This window comes from Aethina tumida, chromosome 1 (genome assembly GCF_024364675.1).
Source record: "Aethina tumida isolate Nest 87 chromosome 1, icAetTumi1.1, whole genome shotgun sequence".
In the NCBI taxonomy this organism is placed as follows: Eukaryota; Metazoa; Arthropoda; class Insecta; order Coleoptera; family Nitidulidae; genus Aethina; species Aethina tumida.
The window spans coordinates 75137602-75157745 of record NC_065435.1 but is presented as its reverse complement, the minus strand read 5'-3'; the positions used below and the strand labels follow the sequence as shown (position 1 = coordinate 75157745).

Genomic DNA, 20144 nt, shown 5'->3' with positions numbered 1-20144 from the left:
TATCATTTAGTCGTTTTGACGTTTTTACAACATTTTTAAAACATGGATCAGAATTTGCCGACTCTTCAGCCCCGTCTCATACTAGGCTTCAACCAGAACGTATCCGGAAGCGCACAGTTTGTGACTGACGAAGACATACTCTATCCCGTTGGTGCAGTTGTGGCGATGCATAATATCAATGAAAAAAAGCAGAAGTACATTCGACTCTCGGACAGAGGCAAAAACCTCACGCACATCTGCGTGAGTCCCAACAAGTAACTGGTTCACAATTCTTCTAAACTGAAAAATATAATTTTAAATCGTAGGAGGTTTATCGCTTTGGCGGAGGCGCCGCAGGGGAAGCTACCTTATATAACGCTCTGGGACCCGTTAATTTTGAAGCGGAAACGCAGTATTCAACTACCAACAGACAAAGAAATAACCACTACTTCGTTTGTGGCGATCACCTTCACTTTCGACTCAAAGTTAATCATTGGCGTAACGGGCGATCCGGACTGGCAAATGTATTGTTTCAAAACGGAAACTGGGAAACTTTACTCTAGCGCAAGAGCCAACAACTTGAACGGCACCGGAATCGTTTACCAAGTAAATGATTTAAAATCAGCGTAAATTTTGTAAGTTGACTAATCACATTTCATAGATCGCCTGCAATCCAAACGATGTCAATTTGTGCTGCATTATCGGTGACTCGTTGTTGAGAATTATGGCTTTTGAAAACAACTGGAAACAAATCGGATGGAACAAGGCGGATATTACGGTTTTTACAAGTTGTTGCTGGTTGTCCCAAGATAGATTGCTGGCTGGAACTAGCAGTGGAAGGATTTACGTCTTTGAACATGCTGAACTGAAGACGATTTTCCTTCCTACTGACGAGTACAGCATTGACATGAAAGCAATTGAAGAGTAAGTATGTTGCAAAGAATACACAATTCAAATTCACATGTTTGTTAAAATGAAATTGCTAATCAGGAAAAAAACGAAGTGAGTAACTGTTGTACAATAATAAAACGCAAAAAGTGCATGCAAGATAATATTTATTAATAATTATTTAGAGCGCAGGGTTCTCAAACGAGTTTGGCAATCCCGAACTTCGCAGAAATTCAAGAATCGGAAAACTACGAGATCAGGGAGTTGTTGAATCTATCGAAAGGTTTCGCCTTCGGATTTAACAGCGGAAAGGTTTACTTCTTCGAAAAGGAAACGCCGACCAAATTTAAAAGGAGGAACGTTTACTCTGTACCAGGCAAGGATCTAGCGTTATTTCTTTTTGGGGAAATAACTAGATAGGAGTTGTTGAGTGGCAATTGTGTAAACGTCCCAGCTTATGAATATCGTTCCTTTTTTTTCACCAGTTGATATTTGCAGAATATCAGAAATCCGCTCCAAAATTTCCTTTACATTCCTTTGATACTTCTCTTCGTGTGCGTTGATGATGGCTATTTTTTTGTCCGCTGCTTTATTGTTTCTTAGAAAGTCCATTATATAAGAATTATCAACCTCCAGTTTTTTCTGTAATGTATTCATATCGGTAAAGTCGACACACTCCTTGTTTTCCTGTGATGTTTCAATCATATAGTTAATTATAGAATAAATTTCTTCTTTTCTTTCAATATAAAGGGTTTTGTAATGAACCAAATTTATATTTTCTTGAGTTGAGACATCAGCCATTATCAACAGCTCCTCCAGACGTTTATTTTCTTCTGCAAGTCTTTCCAGCAAGTTACAAACGTCTGCCTTGTTCATATTTGTTTCTCTTAACAAAAGAATCTTTTAGTTTGAACTGATTAAATCTCAAAACCACATACCTGTCTGCAAAGGATTTAGGAAACCTGTGTATAAGTACCAAATATATTACCTCTATTTAATTATAAATTATACAAGGAAGATTATCTTTCTGAATAAATTATGTTATATAATAATATAATTTTAGATTATACTATTAAAAGGGATACAGATGAAAATGTACAGTGGTCTCAAAAAAATTTGATAAGTTGCATTTCCACCAATCCTTCTCAGGATCGACTTATGGTAGTAACGGACCAACAACAAATCTACAGCGTAAAGTCAGTAAACTATAAAATCAATAAACGTTCATTCTAATGTGCATAAATTTAGACTTTGGCAACAAGATCCAACAGAAACAATGCAGGAATACGGATATCTCCTGCACAACGGACCCATTGGTGGTATATCGGTTTGCAGATGGAAGTCGATCGTTTTAACGTCCGGTGCAACCGACAGAACACTCAGACTATGGAACTACGAAACCGAAGAGATGGAACTGATGCAGCGCTTCGAAGACGACATTTTTTCCGTGTCGTTGCATCCAACAGGTTTTTTTACGGCACCCAAAATGTACAATTATAACAAAATTACATTGATTTGAAGGATTGTACGCTTGCGTCGGCTTTTCGGACCGTCTTCGCTACTTTAATATCATGATAGACGATTTCATGTTAGTGAAGGAATTTTCAGTCAGGTTTTGTAGATTGGTAAGGTTCAGCAAAATGGGTCATTTGTTCGCAGCGGCAAACGCCAACGTCATCCAAATTTTTTCGAGCATCTTTTTCACTTGCCTTTACGCGTTGAAAGGTCACATCGGAAGGGTGAGTTTTGATTACAATTTTGAGGAAATCATATTGTCTGTTAGATTCAAGACGTATCTTGGGCGGTGGACGATCACATATTGGCCACGTGCGGTAACGAAGGTTCTGCATATGAATGGGACGTGCAGAAGGCCCTCAGGGTCAACGAATACATCATTAAATCTAATCCCTGGACTGGGATCGCGATGACTGCCAATGGAAAGTCTGCTTATGCAGTTGGTGAGACATTTTCACAATATTTTCATTTGTTGTACAATAAGTTTATTTAGGTCACGATGGTAGACTGAGGGAGTTAAGTATGTCCAACATTCAACGTGAAGTTATTCTATGTCATGGGAAAATTGACGCCGTTGTACTGTCGCAGTTAGAAATGATGCTTTTTACCTCTGCTGGCGGCGTGATTCATTCAGTCAAAATTCCATTATTGGACAAAGCTGAAACTTTGGAATATGTGATGCATCAAGAATTAATACCACACGTGAGTGTTCATTCAACCTGTTTCGTTTTACAAGTCGAACAGTTAACTGGAATTACATAAATTACACAAAAAAAGATGAGGAAGGCATCATAATACCCAACGATAAATCATATTGGTTCAAGGACTGCGACGTGTTTACATTGGTCTTGATCCATGCATCATTATTGTTATTATTAATGTTCGCGAGTCATGCCTCAGGCGGTCCCTATTTTTAACACTCGACCCTGGGATTTACAACCCAGAGGATTTAATTCTCCCATAATTAGATTATCGTCTTTTGCCATTCATCTTCCACACGTGTGCCTTACTATTTAAATTTTAATATTCACATTTGTTTGACTATTCAAAAAATTCAAACAAGGGTAACTAATGATTTTTTTAATAGATGGCCATTTCGTTCGATGACCGTTTCTTGATCACAGCTTCCTTAGACGGCAGCCTTTGTTTTTGGAAGATAAACAGTCCTGAGGGAAAATCTATTAAGATGGACCAAGACTTTAAAGTCTCCAAGGAAATTCTTATCTCCAAACACATTCTAGAAGAGAAACTAACGAAAATAAAGGAACTGGGACTTAGATTAAAGGAGCTGGAGACTGAACATGCTTATCAGATGAGACAGAGCGACGCGATTCATGCTATGAAACTCAGGGACGTCCATACAGCTTATTGTGGTGCCATAGAAGATCTCAAGGAGAAAAACGACGTGGGAAAATATTTTTATTTTGGGTAACTCCAATATAATTAACTGTTCATTTTTAGAAAATGGAGTCAGGCCACACAAAAGTCCTAAACAAAATCCACGAAGAAATTGCGGTGATGGAAGTAAAGCACGAGCAGTTCGTCAAACAACTAGAGGCGAGCTACAATGAGAAATTGATTGCGGAGTATGATAAGTACGTGGCACTCGAAGAACGACTCAATAGAATACGAAATGACTACAAGAAAGAACTGGACGATTTGGCACAGGCCAAAACAGATTCGGAAAATGCGATCACTACAGAATTTTTGCAGAAAATCAAAGATATGAAGATTCAATATGAGGAGCTACACGAACTAAATGAGACTCAGGAGAAAGACCACGAGACGATTAAACAACAAATCGAGGATGATGCCGACATGGAGATTTACGAATTGAAAACGAAACACAATCAAGAATTGAAGGAAGAACGAGATTTGAACGTGAGATTGAAAGGTGAAGCATCTCAGGCTAAGAAAAAACTGCTGGCGTCACAAAAAGAAGTTGAAGACACAAGACACAGTTTGATAGGTTTGGAAAACGAATTGAAAAAGTTCAAAAACCAAGTAATGATCCTAGAACGCGACATACAAGATCTAAAAAAAGAAATAGGCGAACGAGATTCAACTATCGAAGAAAAGGAAAAGAGAATATTCCAACTTAAGAGCAAAAATCAAGAGCTGGAAAAGTTTAAATTCATCTTAGACTTTAAAATAAAGGAGCTGAAGAGTCAGATTGAGCCGAGAGAGCGGACGATCATGGAACAGAGCGAGCAAATAAGTGAAATGGTGGCGGAATTAGAAAAATTGCAAAAAGTTATCCTGAATTTGGATTTGAGAATTTCCGATATGAGGGAGAAACTAACGGCCACAACTAATGAATGTGCGAGAGAAGTGGCAAAGAATAGGAAGATGCAGGATGCGTTAAAGAGAATGCGAGTGGATATACACAATTGCAGTGGTTTGATACAGAATATTCCATTGTTAATTAAAACTGTTAAGGTATGGTAATATATTTAAAATAATTGTAGATACAAATTTGTGAGTTTTAGGACATGTATCATAAATATAATCCAGATGTTAACTTCACTGTAAGTCAAGCTGAGGATACCGAAGTCAAAAATGAGTTTATGAGACAAAGAGAATTTTTGGAGAGAACCGCAACGAAACTACAAAAACAGGTAAATAATATTCTAATTTATTTCAACTGGAATTAAAAATATTGGCGTTGTGTTTCAGTAACCACAGGTTTCAATGCAATCCTTCCATAAGTTTAGTTCATCAAATTATTTTATCTTATAGGCAATTAAAAGTACAAGCATTTTAAGTTCAGACAAAGTACGATTGGTAGGCGAAAACGTCCAGTTGCTTCATGAGGCAAACGATTTACGCAAGAACTTGAAGATAGAGCTGAAGACCAATTACAAGATGAAATCATTGTTGGGCTTATCCAAATATTTGTTACCTTCTCAAGCTCAGAAGAAGATGGAAATGGCTACGGCTACTAGAGAAGAAATTCACGACAAGTACAAACAGAAACTTGAGGAGATGAACATTTCAATGAATGTCCTGAAGGAGGAGAAGTCTCGATTGTTAAATAAGCTCACGTGTGAAGACACTAAAGTTATTATTGAAGAGAAACCTATACAAGTTTATAAAGAGTGATTTATTAATTGTATATCTTAATAAATTTATACAGTATTATTATTATTATTATTATTGGAAATAATTTTACCAGTGTCAAAAATATTTTTGTTTAAAGGTACAAGTTTAAATAGTTGATAGTTGTTTTTTAATACAAAACAGCTTGCTATTATAGTGCAACAGCTGCAACTGGAAAAATAAACTCAATTTTTATTTAAATTCTTAACATTCTTTACTTTTAATTTCGTATCAGCGCGCGCAGTTGTCTATTGGACAACAATGTCCTGTCAAGCCGCCCAGATGATTTTTTCATAAAATGTCAAGCATTTTAGAAGAAAAACTACGCGAGGCCTCCTGTTTGGGTGACACGGAAGCGGTTTTGGCCCTATTAAGTCAGAACATCAACGTAAACTCGAGCAATATCGTGAACGGCTGGTAAATATTAAACCGGTCGCATAACCTAACTTTTTGTATTTATGAAATTTTTCAGGACAGCTTTGCATTGGGCTTGTAAAAGAAATCACGAGGATATAGTACGTATTTTACTCGAAAATGGGGCTGATAAGACTTTGCAAACGGTCAAAGGGGAAACACCCGCATCGGTTTGCACTTCACAGAACATTTTAGATTTGTTAGGTGTTCCATATAAACCTGTTAATAATCATATGGATGAAGAACTGGGTATGAAATTCACGCCAAATTATATAAAAAATCCTCCAATTAATGGTCAGGTTGATATTGGAAGGCTGAGGAGTAAACACACTGATTTTTCTAACATGCAGACCACTACACTTCCTGCTGCTCAAAATGATGGTATATAATTTATAACAATCAATCATATTTTAGCAGTATGTATATATCTAGCTCTTACAGATTTGGTATTGAAGGTGAAAGTTCAGGGTTCAAGTGATCCAGATTTTATAGAAGTGGAAATTCCCAGGTGGAAACTCACTTACAACACTTTGATGAAGATTTGCTGTGAAGAGTTGGAGATTTTGGAATGCCAGGTTGAAAGAATTAGAAAGTTGCCAAATACTAGATTAAGAAAAGATAGTGATGTTAAAAGGTTGGTGGATGGACAAGCTTTAGAGATTGTTTTGAAGCCACCAACTGGAGAAAAAACGACAAATTGCTATCAAAGCATATCAACATGTAAGAATCAGACAATTCTATATTAATGCTTAGTAAAACAGTAGATGGAGTAGTTTAAACAGTAGCACAATTAGTGAAAAACAAACAGAAAAATTTGTGTTCAGGAAACAGTAAACAGAGTAGAATCATATCTGTAATTTTAAGATGATACAAAGGCAATAATTTCGTATTCTCGCAATATCACATGCCTTGTTAAATATTAGGATTCATGAATGAATCACGCCGCTTCATTATATAACAAAATGCGATTTATTTTACACGTAAACTTATGAAACGATCTCAGACAAATTTAATACACAAATTGTATATATAAAAAAAGCTTTATTTTTTTAGAGGCACACGAATTTTCGCACAGACTCATTCGGGCACTAAAACACAACTTTACAAAAAACTTTTATATTTGTTTTTATTTCGTTAATAAAAAATATGGAGAAAAAAATAGTTTTATTTTAAATCACCTCATTTCAATATCTTTAATATAAATAACCTTGTACTTTTTAGGAGGAACGAGCAAACGTTAAAATAATAAAAAATGCAAGTGTACATTTAACCAATAAAATTTAAGAAAGCTGTTTTATTCATTTATATAATGTACGCTCATATAGAAAATCCAAATAAAACTCCTAATTTACTTATAAAATGTATTTATTTTGTCTTATGAATAAAAGTATAAACAAACATCAATTTTTCTGAACTTTCTTCTTAGGTGCAAGTTTAGCAAGATTCTTCTTAACCTTATTCTTTTTCCACTTCTTCTCCACTCTTCCACTCAATACTCTCTGTTTCTTTTCTTTTTTTTCTTCTTTAACAGTTCCATTAGCATTTTCAACAACAATGTGACTCTTACCCCTCAATTTTTTCATAGCCCTCTTTGAAAATTTCTTCTTTTTGTGTAGCTTCAACAAATCTTCAACTCCAAACTCATCAGGATGTTCCTTTTCACCATCCTGCTTGATGACTTTAACGTCTCCATCTCTGCTGACTACAACATCAACATTTGTGAGAGTTGTTAATTCACCTTTCACGGATTTAGCTCCCTTGGTCTTAGATCTCTTGGTTGTTGGTGTTTTCACTTTGTTCTGATTTGCTGCATCAAAAAAAAAAAAATAAAAAAGATTATATAACTGTAAAATAAGAAATATTCTGAGCAAAACTTACCTAAATTGATGAAAATAGGGATGGAAGCCGCTCTTTGAGTGAAAACATGCAAGTTCCTAATGTTTTTGAAGCCACCAGGATACAACTTGTCTAATCCTTCAATCAGACTAAACAAATTCTCCACCAGATCTTTGGTTTCCATTTTACTGTGACCAAACTGCACCAAGTGACTGCCACTGTGTGCAGACATAGTAAACTGAGTTTTGCATAGACTCTGTTCGACATGTTCCTTCAGTTTGGTGACCTGCAGCTTTATGGGGTTGGGAACTTTGCGTTTCTTGTAAAATATTTTGCCACATTTGCGGACAACTTTGCCGCTGATTCTTCCGTCAACTAAAAAGTGGTCATACAAATCAACCAAACGATTTCTCAGTTCAAATGTTTCGTATTCTGTCCTGAATTCGTGGAAAGTCATGACTTTTTTTATGTTATTGACACCTTTTTTGGTTAATAGTTCTTCATACTGTTCTAAGTGTTTCTCATGTTCCTTATTTTTGATACCTTTGATGTCAGGGACAATCAAACAGATTTCATCATCTGGAGTCAATAGTGAATGTTTTAAAGGTAATCTGAACAGTTTTGCATGTCCTTTGCTGATTTTAATTGAATTTACTTGCAAGAACAATGGGATTTTTTCATTGAAAAGTTGGTTCTGTAACTTAGGATTAGTTTTAGCCAAATGAATTACATTAGTAATTGCTTTTTCAACATCTGATGCTGAAATTTTGTACTTTTTCTCCACATCAGAATTAAATATTTTTGAAAAATTTGCAAGTGTCTTTTCAGTTTTAACCTTTTTACCAGTCAAAGTTATTGTTTCCTGATTTTCTGTGAAATCTGAAAGTTTTTTGTTTTTGTGTGTCTTTAAGATTTTACCTGGAGTCCCCTTAGGTAATTTTTTAACAATTTTCTTAGCACTATTACCTTTAGGACTTTGCTGTTTGGGTGTAAGAACCTTCTTTTTAGCACTTTTACCATTCTCACTAACAGCATCAGACTTTGTCACTTGTTTTGGTGGTTTAGGAGTAACAAACTCTTCCTGTTCCAATTGCCTTTTCACAGCTTTGCCTTTTACAGTGTTTGGTGGCGATTTCTGATTTTCCTGTTGCTTCTTAACACTTTTACCATTTTCACTATTCAGCATGGGTTTTACTTGTTTTGGTACCTTGGGAGTAACAAACTCTTCCTGTTTCTGTTTCTTCGCACTTTTACCATTTTCACTAGGCGGTGCAGATTTTAATTGTTTTGCTGATTTAGGAGTAACAAGTCCGACCTGATTCTGTTGCTTTTTCGCGCTTTTACCATTTTCACTAATTGGGACAGACTTTACTTGCTTTGGCGGCTTGGGTGTAACAAATTGATCTGATTTTTTCTTGGCACTTTTATCGTTTTCGCTGTTCGGTGCAATTTTTGGTGGTCTGGGTGTATCAAGATGTTCATTCTTTGCACGTTTAGCCGGCGAAATTTTAACATTTTCAGCCTTTGGAGATTTTTGCTTTGTTTTCAACGGTGTAGACAAACTCTTTTTGACTTTTGGAGTTTTGGGCGTCATTAATTCTTTTATTTTCACCATGCTTTCACAAAATCAAATGTCTTCTTTACACCAACAACCAAAGCACATGTGATATTTGAAAGTGTGAGGTTAGAGAAGAGAAAGAAATTTCAGTTTTACCAACCTTAATTATACTGCTTTGCAAGTTTCCCCAATACACGAAAAATAAAATTCTTAGAATTATTATAGCTTTATATATTTAAAGATAATTGGAGTTGTTATATTAAAATTATATTTTATTATTTTTTCATTAGAATAAAACAATTCTATTATGGAATTTTATCGCCATCTTTTAACAATCAACAAAATGACAAATGTAAATATAACCCTATAAAATATGGAAGAATTGTAAACAATAATTTAAACTCCTATTATTTATTATTATTAAAATTATTAATTTTATTGTAGATCCAAAAAATGCTTAGAACACCACAAAAATCCTGTTATTAAAATCAAGTTACCTGGTACAAAATTGTTCTTAAAATCAGAAGAAAACAGTGATATAATTTACACAAATGAACATTTAAACCATTTAAAACACGTGTTGGGTCATTTAAGAGTTGAAAGAAGGTTTATCTAACTAAAATTTGAAAATACTTGTTTTAAGTATTATATTTTCAGATGCGGGAGGGCTCAGTCTGTTTGGATGCAAGAAGAGAAACTGGTGAAGGTTACCAAAGTTGCTAAAAATATTGTTAATTCATTTGGATTTCAAGATAAAAATGGAATATACTTGTATCCAGAAGAGGCACTATTTTTAATGGAAACAGTAATATTTTAATGAATCTGATGAAAAGTAATTCAAATTTATATTTTTAGAATAAACTTGAGATTCAAGTAAATGAAAATTCCTTAACAATTCAAGAAATGTATGACTATGTTTTAAATTTACCTAACTGTGGTCTTAACAAATATTTGGTGTACAAAAAACTTGTTCTACAAGGATATAAAGTGATGAATAAAGAAGTATATGAAAGAAAATTGAAAAGGAAACTAACAGCTGAAGATTGTGCAAATAAAAGAAAACTTGATGTTGAAGAAAAAGTTGATAAAAAACTTAAAATTGAAGGAGAAACTTCCCATCCCTATTCAAGATCAAAGGAAGAAAAGGTTACAAATGTCATTAATGAAATATTCACCAAGTTGCAAAAGAATGGCCCAAAAATCTATGAAGATTTTAATGAAAATGAAGATGTGGACTATTTTGTGTTTTTGCCCAAAAATGTTACATTAAAATACGATTTTAGAGTGTTTGTCAGGTACAGTTTCACATTTATTGTAAGTCAAGAATAATTGTTATAATTTTAGGTCTAAATTGGATTTTCATGTTGAATTTGGAACAAGTGAAAAAGACATTTTTGGTGTTTGCTCTAATGGAAGCGTAACTTTTTATAAAATATCCAAAGTTTCTATTCCTAATTTAAGTTAATAAACAATTCATGAGTAAAATTCTTTTATTATAAATACAATAACAAAATTTAACAAACAACTAAAACATTGACTAGAAGGTTAACATAAATATTCAATATCAAACTGGAGTGTTTTAATATACTTGAGCTTGTTAAAATCACACAAGATATGTTAGTTTAACTACAAACTTTACTAACAAACAATAAACAATTTTGGCACTAAACTACAAAAATTTGTACTCAATTTAAAAGAAAACTGTTAATATGCTTAAAAGCTAATGATTAAGTTGTCATAAGACATTTTACTAGCTTTGCAAATTACCTAATTAGTTGATTATCGATTTTATAGGGACATATTTACATGTTAAAGAATATATCATACTGAAAATATAGCTTTTTCCAGTAAATTTCAGCAAATATGTCACCTACATTTCGTTATGTACGTTTATTTTAAAGCTTGCGTTGTTTTATTAATTGGAGGTATTTAGTAAACTCGAATTGACTTTCGTTAATGTAAAAAAGTTTTTGTAAAATTGTATTAAACGTTCTATAATGTAGGTTCTAAAAATGTATAAAAAACGGCTACAATTCAAGCAGTCTACATCGTCTTAGTTGGTAACGCTAGGTACGTTCTAAAACGTCTTGATAAAAATGATATTACGTTGCTGTTTTCTTGGAAATGGTACATTTCTTTGGTTTGGATATTAGTTTTTGGTATACACAATTCTACGGACATATTCTATCATTGTCCCTTGCGACCTGCGGCTCGTATGATATAGAAAATATCCTGATATGTTACGGTTTACGCCCAGCCGAAATTGATACCAGTCATCTGATAAAACCTATTGTTGAATGGCCTGTAAAAATCCCTGAGCCTTTGCAGTACTACTGGATCGATGAACGGATGACTACGACCTTTCGTCTTGCCGAGACAATGTGGTGAACTGTGTCCCTCGCTCTTGAACAAACAAGGAAACCCTTTGGTGGTGTTGAAGTAAAAATGCTTCTCAGTAACCACTTGTTTGAGCCCAAGGAATTCCTGTACCCGCTTCAATTCGCTTGCGGGATCGACGACCAATCGCTCGCCGCTGATAAACAAGAACTGCGACAAAGGGAAAAATTTTAACCACCTGATTAAATATCTACTGTAAATGCCTAGCTTTACGGGTCCCCAAGAGGTATCGATTAAACGTCCGATCGAACCGTTGACGAAAACCAATTGTTCGAATGGCTTCATCTCCGGCTTTTTGCTAACAGACTGCGTATAATCCGAAATAGCTCTCGTAACAGGATCCCTCACCACCACCAACAACTTAGTAGACGGATTCATCAGTTGGACGCGCCTCGGAGCCTCTTTTGTTATAAAATACGACGGCGTTTTCTCGATCGTCAGCTGCCCCTCAAGAGTGGCCGGCATGTGGTTCCTGTACCATTGGAATCCCTTCGCGTAATTCTTGTCGAAGAAGTGTACTTCGCTACCCGCCGCCCGCACATCAGGATGGATGCGCACGAACTCTAGAAGGGCCCGTGTGCCACCTTTTTTTACGCCTATGATCAGAGCAGAGGGTAACTGGCGGGCAGGCTGGAGGCCTTGTTCGCGCAGCAATCGGTATTTGGGGGAGATGTCCGTTTCGTTTCCCTCGATGAGTGAGACCACGCGGACGGACGTTGCGTATTTGAAGATGCGATTTTCGTTGACCACAACAGGATGATTTCTCCACTAAAATAATTTAAATGTTTATTCGTGATAGAAGTAATATGTCTATGTATATTTATAGGTAATAGAACACCTGATAAAACTAATAGATACATAAATATCATGAAGTTTAAGTGTGATAACTAGAATTTACAATCAACAACCTCGAATTGCGTCATTAACATACGTTGGACGGTGAAAAAGTCGCATATTGTGAAATTAGTTCAAGTGCTGAACGTAAATAGTTTTAATTAAACTTCTGACATGATTTATGCATTAGAAAAAACTTAATTAACATTAAATATGTTCAACCTTCAAACTGATTCAATTTAAATTAAACATAAGATATATTATTATAATATATGTATATTATTATTCACTGCGACAGTGTTAAAATGATAAAATTTCAGTCGGAAATTACTCCGTTACATTATCTATTATTGTCGCACTGAAATCAAAATTGGTCAGTGAAATATTTTTAAAACACTTTATACTTAAACTAAACATGTTCGTTTTAGACCAGACAAAATAAACTTTGTTAGTCAATTATTATAGTAAATATTTTGTTTCTCCTTATCTTTATAACTAAATAAATAAATAAAAAAATAACTGAGAAAAAAAATATTTAGTATTTTATTTAACTGTTGACTAATGATTTCTTTTGAATGTTAGACGTTGATAGACTTTATCATTTAAATAAGTATACAAATAGTATTATCAATAAATTATAATTTGTTCTTTTTTACCTTGGGTAGTGCTCGAGCAATGCTTGCAACCAGACAAGAGTTGAAAATAAACGAAACGTACAACGAAATCGCGGCCAATATAAGCAGGGCCACGATAATCTTTTTAGTCAGCACAAGTTCCATCGCGCCATCGCCTCCACGCTACAACTGCTGCATCTCGAATTCGCGTCGATATGTATTTACATCCCATGCATACTAATCAGCGACGCTACAGTTTTTTCGCTTCGTAATTTAGCGGGGGGCGACCACGACAGTTCCGTCCTCGTGGCGGGGCCGAATTCTAAACCGAATGTGGTACTTTTAACTCATGATTTTGCTAGTGTTTTGGGGCTTTTCTGTAAACATAACCTTCGATTGGGGCCAAAGGAATGTAAACAATGGCGAACCACACAAAATGATACGGGAACCTGTAATTTGTGTAGGTTATAATAAACCAATTGGTACATGATGCAGAGATCTGCAATTAACAATTGTTTTGTTCAAATGTCTATTAGAGGATGGCGCCACAGTCACAATTGAATTGTTGAACAACAATTAAAGTAATTGTTGGTTGTATTTCATCTAACAGTCCGTGATTATATTATAAATTAAGATTATTAATAATTAATTCTTTTTTAGATTTCAGCCATAATTGTCGATTGAACAATAAAGCGATGGCAATTTGCGGAAACGAAACTGGATAATCTGCTTCGAAGGTCGGCCGAACAATAACGAGAAATATAAAGAGTTTTTATTAAATGTTTAAGGATTTTTGGCTAATGTTTACCGGTAATTACCAATTGGTAATGATGATATTTCTAATACGTAGTATTCGCCCTAGTTTTGAAAAATCGCGTCGAATCAACATAATATTTACTGTTTCTTTGGTCACTATTTAATTATCGATTTAATTTTAGAACAAGAGGATGGAGTTTTTTATAAACGATCCAATTTGAATAATTAATCATTAAATATCACTGTTTTTACTTCATTAACGGCTCAATAAGTACCTACTTAAACCGCTGTAATATTGTACGTTACACATAATTAACACAAGAATTCGAAATGTGTGAATTGTACCCATTCACAAAAACCCAGAAATAAGCACGAGTTCGTTGTCTTAAGTCAGATTGCCGAAACGGTAAGATATGCAATTTAAGAGTATTTCCAACCAACGTTTTTTTTTTAATATTTGCGAATTTCCATACGGTCCAGGCACGACGATAATGGCAACTATTACGGCTGCGTTTTAGAATCGAAAGTAAGCAGGTTAATGCCATACAATTATTTCCTTAATGCCGATTAAAAATGCGTGGCTGAGTTTTTTTAATGGCACTTTATTACTGGTACGATACCCGCTGTTATTTCTAATGCCTATCAATCACCATGGGCAGTCTATCCGATCGAATGTTGACTCTGTTTCGTTACTTTGTACATGAAAATAAATTTTTTTATCGAGGTACCGTTTTGAATCGGAGACGTTAAAACGTACACACGTACACACGTCGTCGTTTCCCACATCGCGTTGATTCTGTGCATTATTTAATGTGTTTTTAATTACATTTATTCCAGATCTCTGATAAAGATCGAGAGGTTCGCCATGTATCACATCCGAACCCGACCTTTCCCATACCACCAGCTAATTAGTCCTGTTTTGCGGAAGTGCATAAAAATAAACAATGAACGTCTTCATCTTCCAGATGATACACTTAGATTAGAATCCATTAGTTGTGTTTTTATTTTTAATAAGTAATTATTGTTCGCTTACTCTTCCTGTTAACAGTCCGATCACGAATCGCGAACTTAAGAGAAACCTGAGATATTTTCGGACAGTTTCGAAACTAAACGCCATCGCAGTGTAACTAATTGGGAAATTATAATGCGACTAACGGTCGAAAAAAGCACAAATGCTAAACAATTTCGATTGGTGGTAATTAATGTCGGGTAATTATGTTTATTCGATGACACACATTCGGTTCGTCTTCCTGTGGGCAATTAAAACCAATTCAGCCGTTGAAGAGCCGCATTGTGATAAATCGTTTTGTCGCACAACAAACGCAGTTTAATTAGACGCTGGAAAAAAAATCATCTTGATTGTCTGACCCATAAAATAAACTTTCCGAGGAAAAATTCGCATTCTTCCCGTGGAAAGTTTTTATTTGTGCGGAAAAACGTGAAACGCGACCGTAAATTACTAAGCAAATTAAACATTTACGGGTTATAAAGCTCGCTCGCAAAATGCGCGACATGAAGGAGCATTTTGACCCGGTTTTCGCGGTGCGTTCCGCTTCTCCACACTTTAACCAACATACGGTTGTGTATTTGAAAATATTCAAAAAGAAAAATATTTAATGTGTGTGATTTGATTATTTTTTTTGTTATATTACTCGATTTTATCTCGCCCTGTGAGATTTTAAAGTGGCCGAACAATGTTGCGGATAATTTCTAGGAACGGCTTTGATCGGAACGTATCGATATCGCGTACAAAACATGATCGTTATTCGTAGTTTTAAATTTCGCATCGACATAATGCATGCGAATTTAACATACGCTTCCGGGCCCCAAAACCGGACAGACGATCGGCCTTTTCGTTGTTCGCGCCGCGTCACGACGGTAATGAGACGAAACGGGCCCCGTCATCCCGTCGAGATTAGTGTTATTGCGACCGAACGTAAATATGCGCGCCGGTTTTGCTCGTTTTCCGCGACCCGTCACAGCCTTAATGCGTAAGTGGCGCCCTTCGCATGCCACATTTATTATTATCCGTCGCCCCGGGACAAACTTAATGTCCTGCTCCGAGCCGTCCATGCGAAAACGAAAGCCACAATCGTTTACAAGAGAATCCTGCAAGAAAACACTTTCGATCGTCGCGAAAATTTTGCACAAGTAACATTGTTTGCCTAGCTTCCGTCCACACCATATGGCGCCATCTTTCGCACATACTAGAAAAAAATAAACAATTACAATTCTATCCTGTTAACTACAATCTTTTGCAGAATGTTTCTGATAGAAAAACAATTTGTTACAATGTTAATTGGAATCCATTTAATTATATCATTTACAGCAGAAAAAAATAAAGATTTCGATCGAAAGAACGATTTGTTACTGTGACGATTGAAATCCAATTAGTAATAACATAATCAGACGGAATAAATTACAAATTCTCTAAGTAAAGTACAATCTTTTTAGAGCATTTTCGTCAAACAGAGATACAGTACAGTTGGATACATATAATTAGTAACAACAGCTAAAAATATAAATGCTTTTCAGTAAACTATAATATTTTTTCAGGGTTTTTGACAATCATGTATATACAATTAGACATTGTTTTTGAGAGAAAAACAATAAATTACGATGTAGAATAACATCCAATTAGTTATAGCATCAACAGCTGAAAAAATAAACAGATTTCTTCTCGGTACTTGGACAAGTAATTACTAGTAATGGCGCTCAATTTTCAGATGTTAACCTTCTAACACAATTCGGTGGAATATCAAATAGATTACAGTTAATTTTAATAAACTACAACCTTTTCCACGAATTTTTGTCTAACCAATATACAATTAAACATATTTTTGATTTAAACCGATTTTATAGTGACGAGTTAAATCTAACTAGATGGACTCAATACCCGAAGATCAACGGATTAAAATTCTTTTTAGTAATTTATTAATATTTGAAAAATATTCAAGGGACAAAGGTAGAGCAACCTTACGTACACTTAGCCTTCTTTTATTTAGTACCTAGTAGCATATCCATTATTTTTAATAACTTCTAAACACCTTTTCTTCATTGATTTTAATAGTTTTTCAATATAATCGTTCCAAATTTTTTTTCGAGTAATTCTTCTCGTCTCGTCTTTTTACATGGATTTTCCGTTAAATTTCTTCTCAAAAGTTTTTCATTGGATTGAAGTCTGGGTTTTGTGCTGGCCAAGGCATGACACGTACTCCTTGAGAAGCGAACCATTCTTTAACTAACTTAGACGTATATTTCAGATCGTTGTGGTGCTGGAAGGTTTATCTTAAATTGATATAACCTTCGGCAAATGGAAGCAAACATCCCCAAACCATAACGTCTCCTCCACCATGCTTCACAGTGGGTCTCGTATACTTAGGATTATTACCTTTCATTAATAGTCCTCTCATCTATGAAATGCCATCAGATTTGAATAATTGAGCTGACTTTCATCTGAAAACAATATTGTTTTCCATTGCCCATCATTTTCTCTTGCAAAAAGTAGTTCCGCTGCTCTATAGTTTGCAGAAATGAAGGGCTTCTTTCCTGATAGTCTTCCATAGAGACCAGCTCCTTTTAGTCTTCATTTTATGGTACTCCAACACACTGAGTTCGTTTATTTTTTGATTTATGCGGGATGCGCTGATAAAAGTGTCGAACAACAAGCGTCTTTGTTTTCCTGTACACAGCTCTGTCGCATATTGCATTTTCTACTAATTTTCGGAACTCCTTCCCGTGTATTCCTTCTGTTAAAATTGGAAATCGTCTTCGAAATGATCGATTTGTTTAAATTTAAATCTACTGAATCCAATTAGAAATAGCAACAATTGCAGTAATATAGAGATTATTTTTTTTTTGAATACTGCAACCCTTTTCCAAATATACAATTAGTTAATATTTTTGGTAGAAAATATTTTTTTATGGTGACGAGTGGAATCCTAATAGTAATACTATTGACAGGTGAAAATATAATCATATTACAATTTTTTTCAGCAAATCATAAGCCTTTTCTATGTTTTTAGATAATCATATATGTCATTGCTGTGATTTGCCTACGAGTTCCACAATATCACAGGTTTTATTTGTTATTTTCGTATAAAATGAATCGACAACAAAATCGTAATATACATAAATGAAGTTGACTGCACTACATCCATTACTCTTTAGGCAGAAGGTTTATTTATTTTTTTATTTACGACAATACAAGAAGAAAGGTTCATACTATGATCCAGATGGTTTTCTAGGTATCCGAATATTGTGGCAAAGGTTTGCAACCATTATTTCTTTTCAAATTAAATTTGTGGAGAGCTATAACTATAAAATAAATCAAGCAATAATTAGAAGAAGGCAGAAGACGATACTGATCAAGAAGGGCAGGCACAGGTTCCTTGTTCACCAAGATGCACCGTAGGCAAATACTGAATTTGCACTCATATTACGTGGAATAACGAAGATCTTGCGAGAATATTGTTCTCTGAGGAGTTATTTTCTCGAACTACAAACGATAACCAGTATATAGAAGATCAGCTGAAACATACGCACAGTATAATATTATTGATATCGTGAGGTTCTGTAATGGTTTGGGATGGCATAAATGTAACCGTTTGTACGGAGTACTAGAGGATAGAGGGCGGCTGACTACACAACGGTACATTATGGAGATTTTACAATATTAACGCAAGATAATGCCAGACTACACGTCATCAGAGTGGTGCATCAGTACCTTCAAAAAGTCGAAATTGCTACAATGGGTCGGCCTTCCAGATGTCCAGATATCAATACAATTGAGCACATGTGGGTAGAGGATTGAGACAACTTCTAAGCCCTCCAAACAATTTAAATGACCTTTTTTAAGACTGGTCAAAATGACTTAGCATGCAAAATCGCTGTCACGGTGTAATTAATGCCAGCGGAGGAGATATTTATATAGATACTAATTATATTTTATTTATTATTTTAAAATATTTAATTTTGTAATTTTTGAAAAATTAATTATTTTTACGGTTCTTGAATATATTTTTTGGATAAAATCAACTTCTTTTCATAACAAAGAAATAAACCAATTAGAAAATGAAGCGTTACTTTTGACGCACAGTGTGTAAAGAGATTATAATGCTTTTCAGTAAACTCTTTTCCAGGGTTTTTGACAATTATTTATATACAATTAGAGAATGTTTTTGATAGAAAAACAATTTGTTACGGTGTTCGAGTGGAATCCAATTAGTAATAGCATCAACAGCCGAAAAAATAAACAGATTTCCTTTCGGTACTTGGACAAGTAATTACCAGTAATGGCGCCCAATTTTCAGGTGTTAACCCGTTGACACAATTCGGTGGAATAACGTTCCCAAACACATACACACGTGAATATGTGTACCAGCAATTACTCAAGCTAAACAAGCAATTTTAGCATGAAAGTCTGGTCTGTTTTTTTCTATTAAATTATCGATTCTTTACACACCAGATAAACGTGGACGAGGAAAAAAAACGATTTGTGTCAGGTGCGATAGATGTAATTTGTTGTTTGAAAACGAATTAAAATTTAATTTGCGGTGCATTGACGAAGTGATGAAAGTAAGAGCCTTATTTGGTCTACGCGTGTTGTGGGGTTGTTACTTTCCAAAACAGTTCACCATTGTTCGTTGGCGTTTCGGCTGTTTTCAATTAAAGTATCGGTATAATTTTAGGGCAATGAAAATTAATAAGTTCAGTAGCTTTATGTAAATCGCTGTGCTTGACGTGGGACACGTTCGGTTAGTAATCAACATGCGATTAATTAATCACAACTAATCACTGTGACGTTCCAATTAATTGGAAAAGGTTGCTTCACCCACGTAGCTTCTGTTATCAACAGATTAATAACGGTGCCACCGAAAAGCCCACAAGACAAAAAATCGTTTTGTGTTTCTCACAATTATTCCGGTAGTTTTTCACAAAGTGTGTCAATATTGTCACGTATCAAATCGAACGAAATCGCTCCGCGTTATTGAATTATTCACAATGTAACACTTAGATTAATTGAACGTACAAGATTGCGTCGGTTAGAAAATTAATGCAATTTAAATTGGAAAGAGGTACGGTTTCGAGCAACTTTTTGCCGCAGGAACGGAACGAGTTCAAGAGAGACGTTCACCCTTTCGAAAATTGCAAAGGCATATAAATTTTTCTATGTGCATAGTAAAACTGTCAACGGACGACACTAATTCATGATGATTATTATTCATTTCTCGGCGCCGTTGGCGGTTTTGACG

At 34.9% G+C, this 20144-nt stretch overlaps 4 protein-coding genes across 8 annotated transcripts; 2 read left to right on the top strand and 2 right to left on the bottom strand.

Annotated features, from left to right (window-relative positions):
* Positions 1-18: 18 nt before the first annotated feature.
* Positions 19-5526, top strand: LOC109601841 (cilia- and flagella-associated protein 57). Its single transcript, XM_020018126.2, has 13 exons — positions 19-254; positions 306-585; positions 641-903; positions 1053-1243; positions 1931-2063; positions 2116-2333; positions 2389-2606; positions 2651-2825; positions 2876-3084; positions 3470-3787; positions 3844-4821; positions 4872-5000; positions 5122-5526. The coding sequence occupies exons 1-13, from the start codon at positions 43-45 to the stop codon at positions 5482-5484; spliced, it is 3687 nt and encodes a 1228-aa protein (XP_019873685.1). The 5' UTR covers positions 19-42; the 3' UTR covers positions 5485-5526.
* A 195-nt stretch (positions 5527-5721) lies between these two features.
* LOC109601859 (ankyrin repeat domain-containing protein 40) lies at positions 5722-10774 on the top strand. Of its 5 annotated transcripts, XR_007547047.1 has the most exons (7): positions 5722-5898; positions 5954-6276; positions 6337-6615; positions 9734-9895; positions 9947-10094; positions 10145-10584; positions 10634-10774. XR_007547047.1 is itself a non-coding variant. In XM_049961508.1 (5 exons), exons 1-5 carry the CDS (start codon positions 9663-9665, stop codon positions 10752-10754), a joined length of 882 nt encoding a protein of 293 aa, XP_049817465.1. In that variant the 5' UTR covers positions 9595-9662; the 3' UTR covers positions 10755-10774. The 5 variants fall into 5 exon arrangements, 4 of the variants coding, with proteins under 4 accessions (XP_049817475.1, XP_049817477.1, XP_019873706.1 ...); XM_049961508.1 differs by lacking the exons at positions 5722-5898; positions 5954-6276; positions 6337-6615 and adding an exon at positions 9595-9673; XM_049961518.1 differs by lacking the exons at positions 9734-9895; positions 9947-10094; positions 10145-10584; positions 10634-10774 and adding an exon at positions 7117-7188.
* Positions 7243-9409, bottom strand: LOC109601858 (ribosomal L1 domain-containing protein 1-like). The gene is made up of 2 exons (XM_020018145.2): positions 7774-9409; positions 7243-7702 (listed from the first exon to the last, which is right to left on the bottom strand). The coding sequence occupies exons 1-2, from the start codon at positions 9344-9346 to the stop codon at positions 7296-7298; spliced, it is 1980 nt and encodes a 659-aa protein (XP_019873704.2). The 5' UTR covers positions 9347-9409; the 3' UTR covers positions 7243-7295.
* A 103-nt stretch (positions 10775-10877) lies between the features above and the next one.
* Positions 10878-13529, bottom strand: LOC109601856 (heparan sulfate glucosamine 3-O-sulfotransferase 3A1). The gene is made up of 2 exons (XM_020018144.2): positions 13177-13529; positions 10878-12454 (listed from the first exon to the last, which is right to left on the bottom strand). Exons 1-2 carry the CDS (start codon positions 13297-13299, stop codon positions 11537-11539), a joined length of 1041 nt encoding a protein of 346 aa, XP_019873703.1. The 5' UTR covers positions 13300-13529; the 3' UTR covers positions 10878-11536.
* Positions 13530-20144: the final 6615 nt, after the last annotated feature.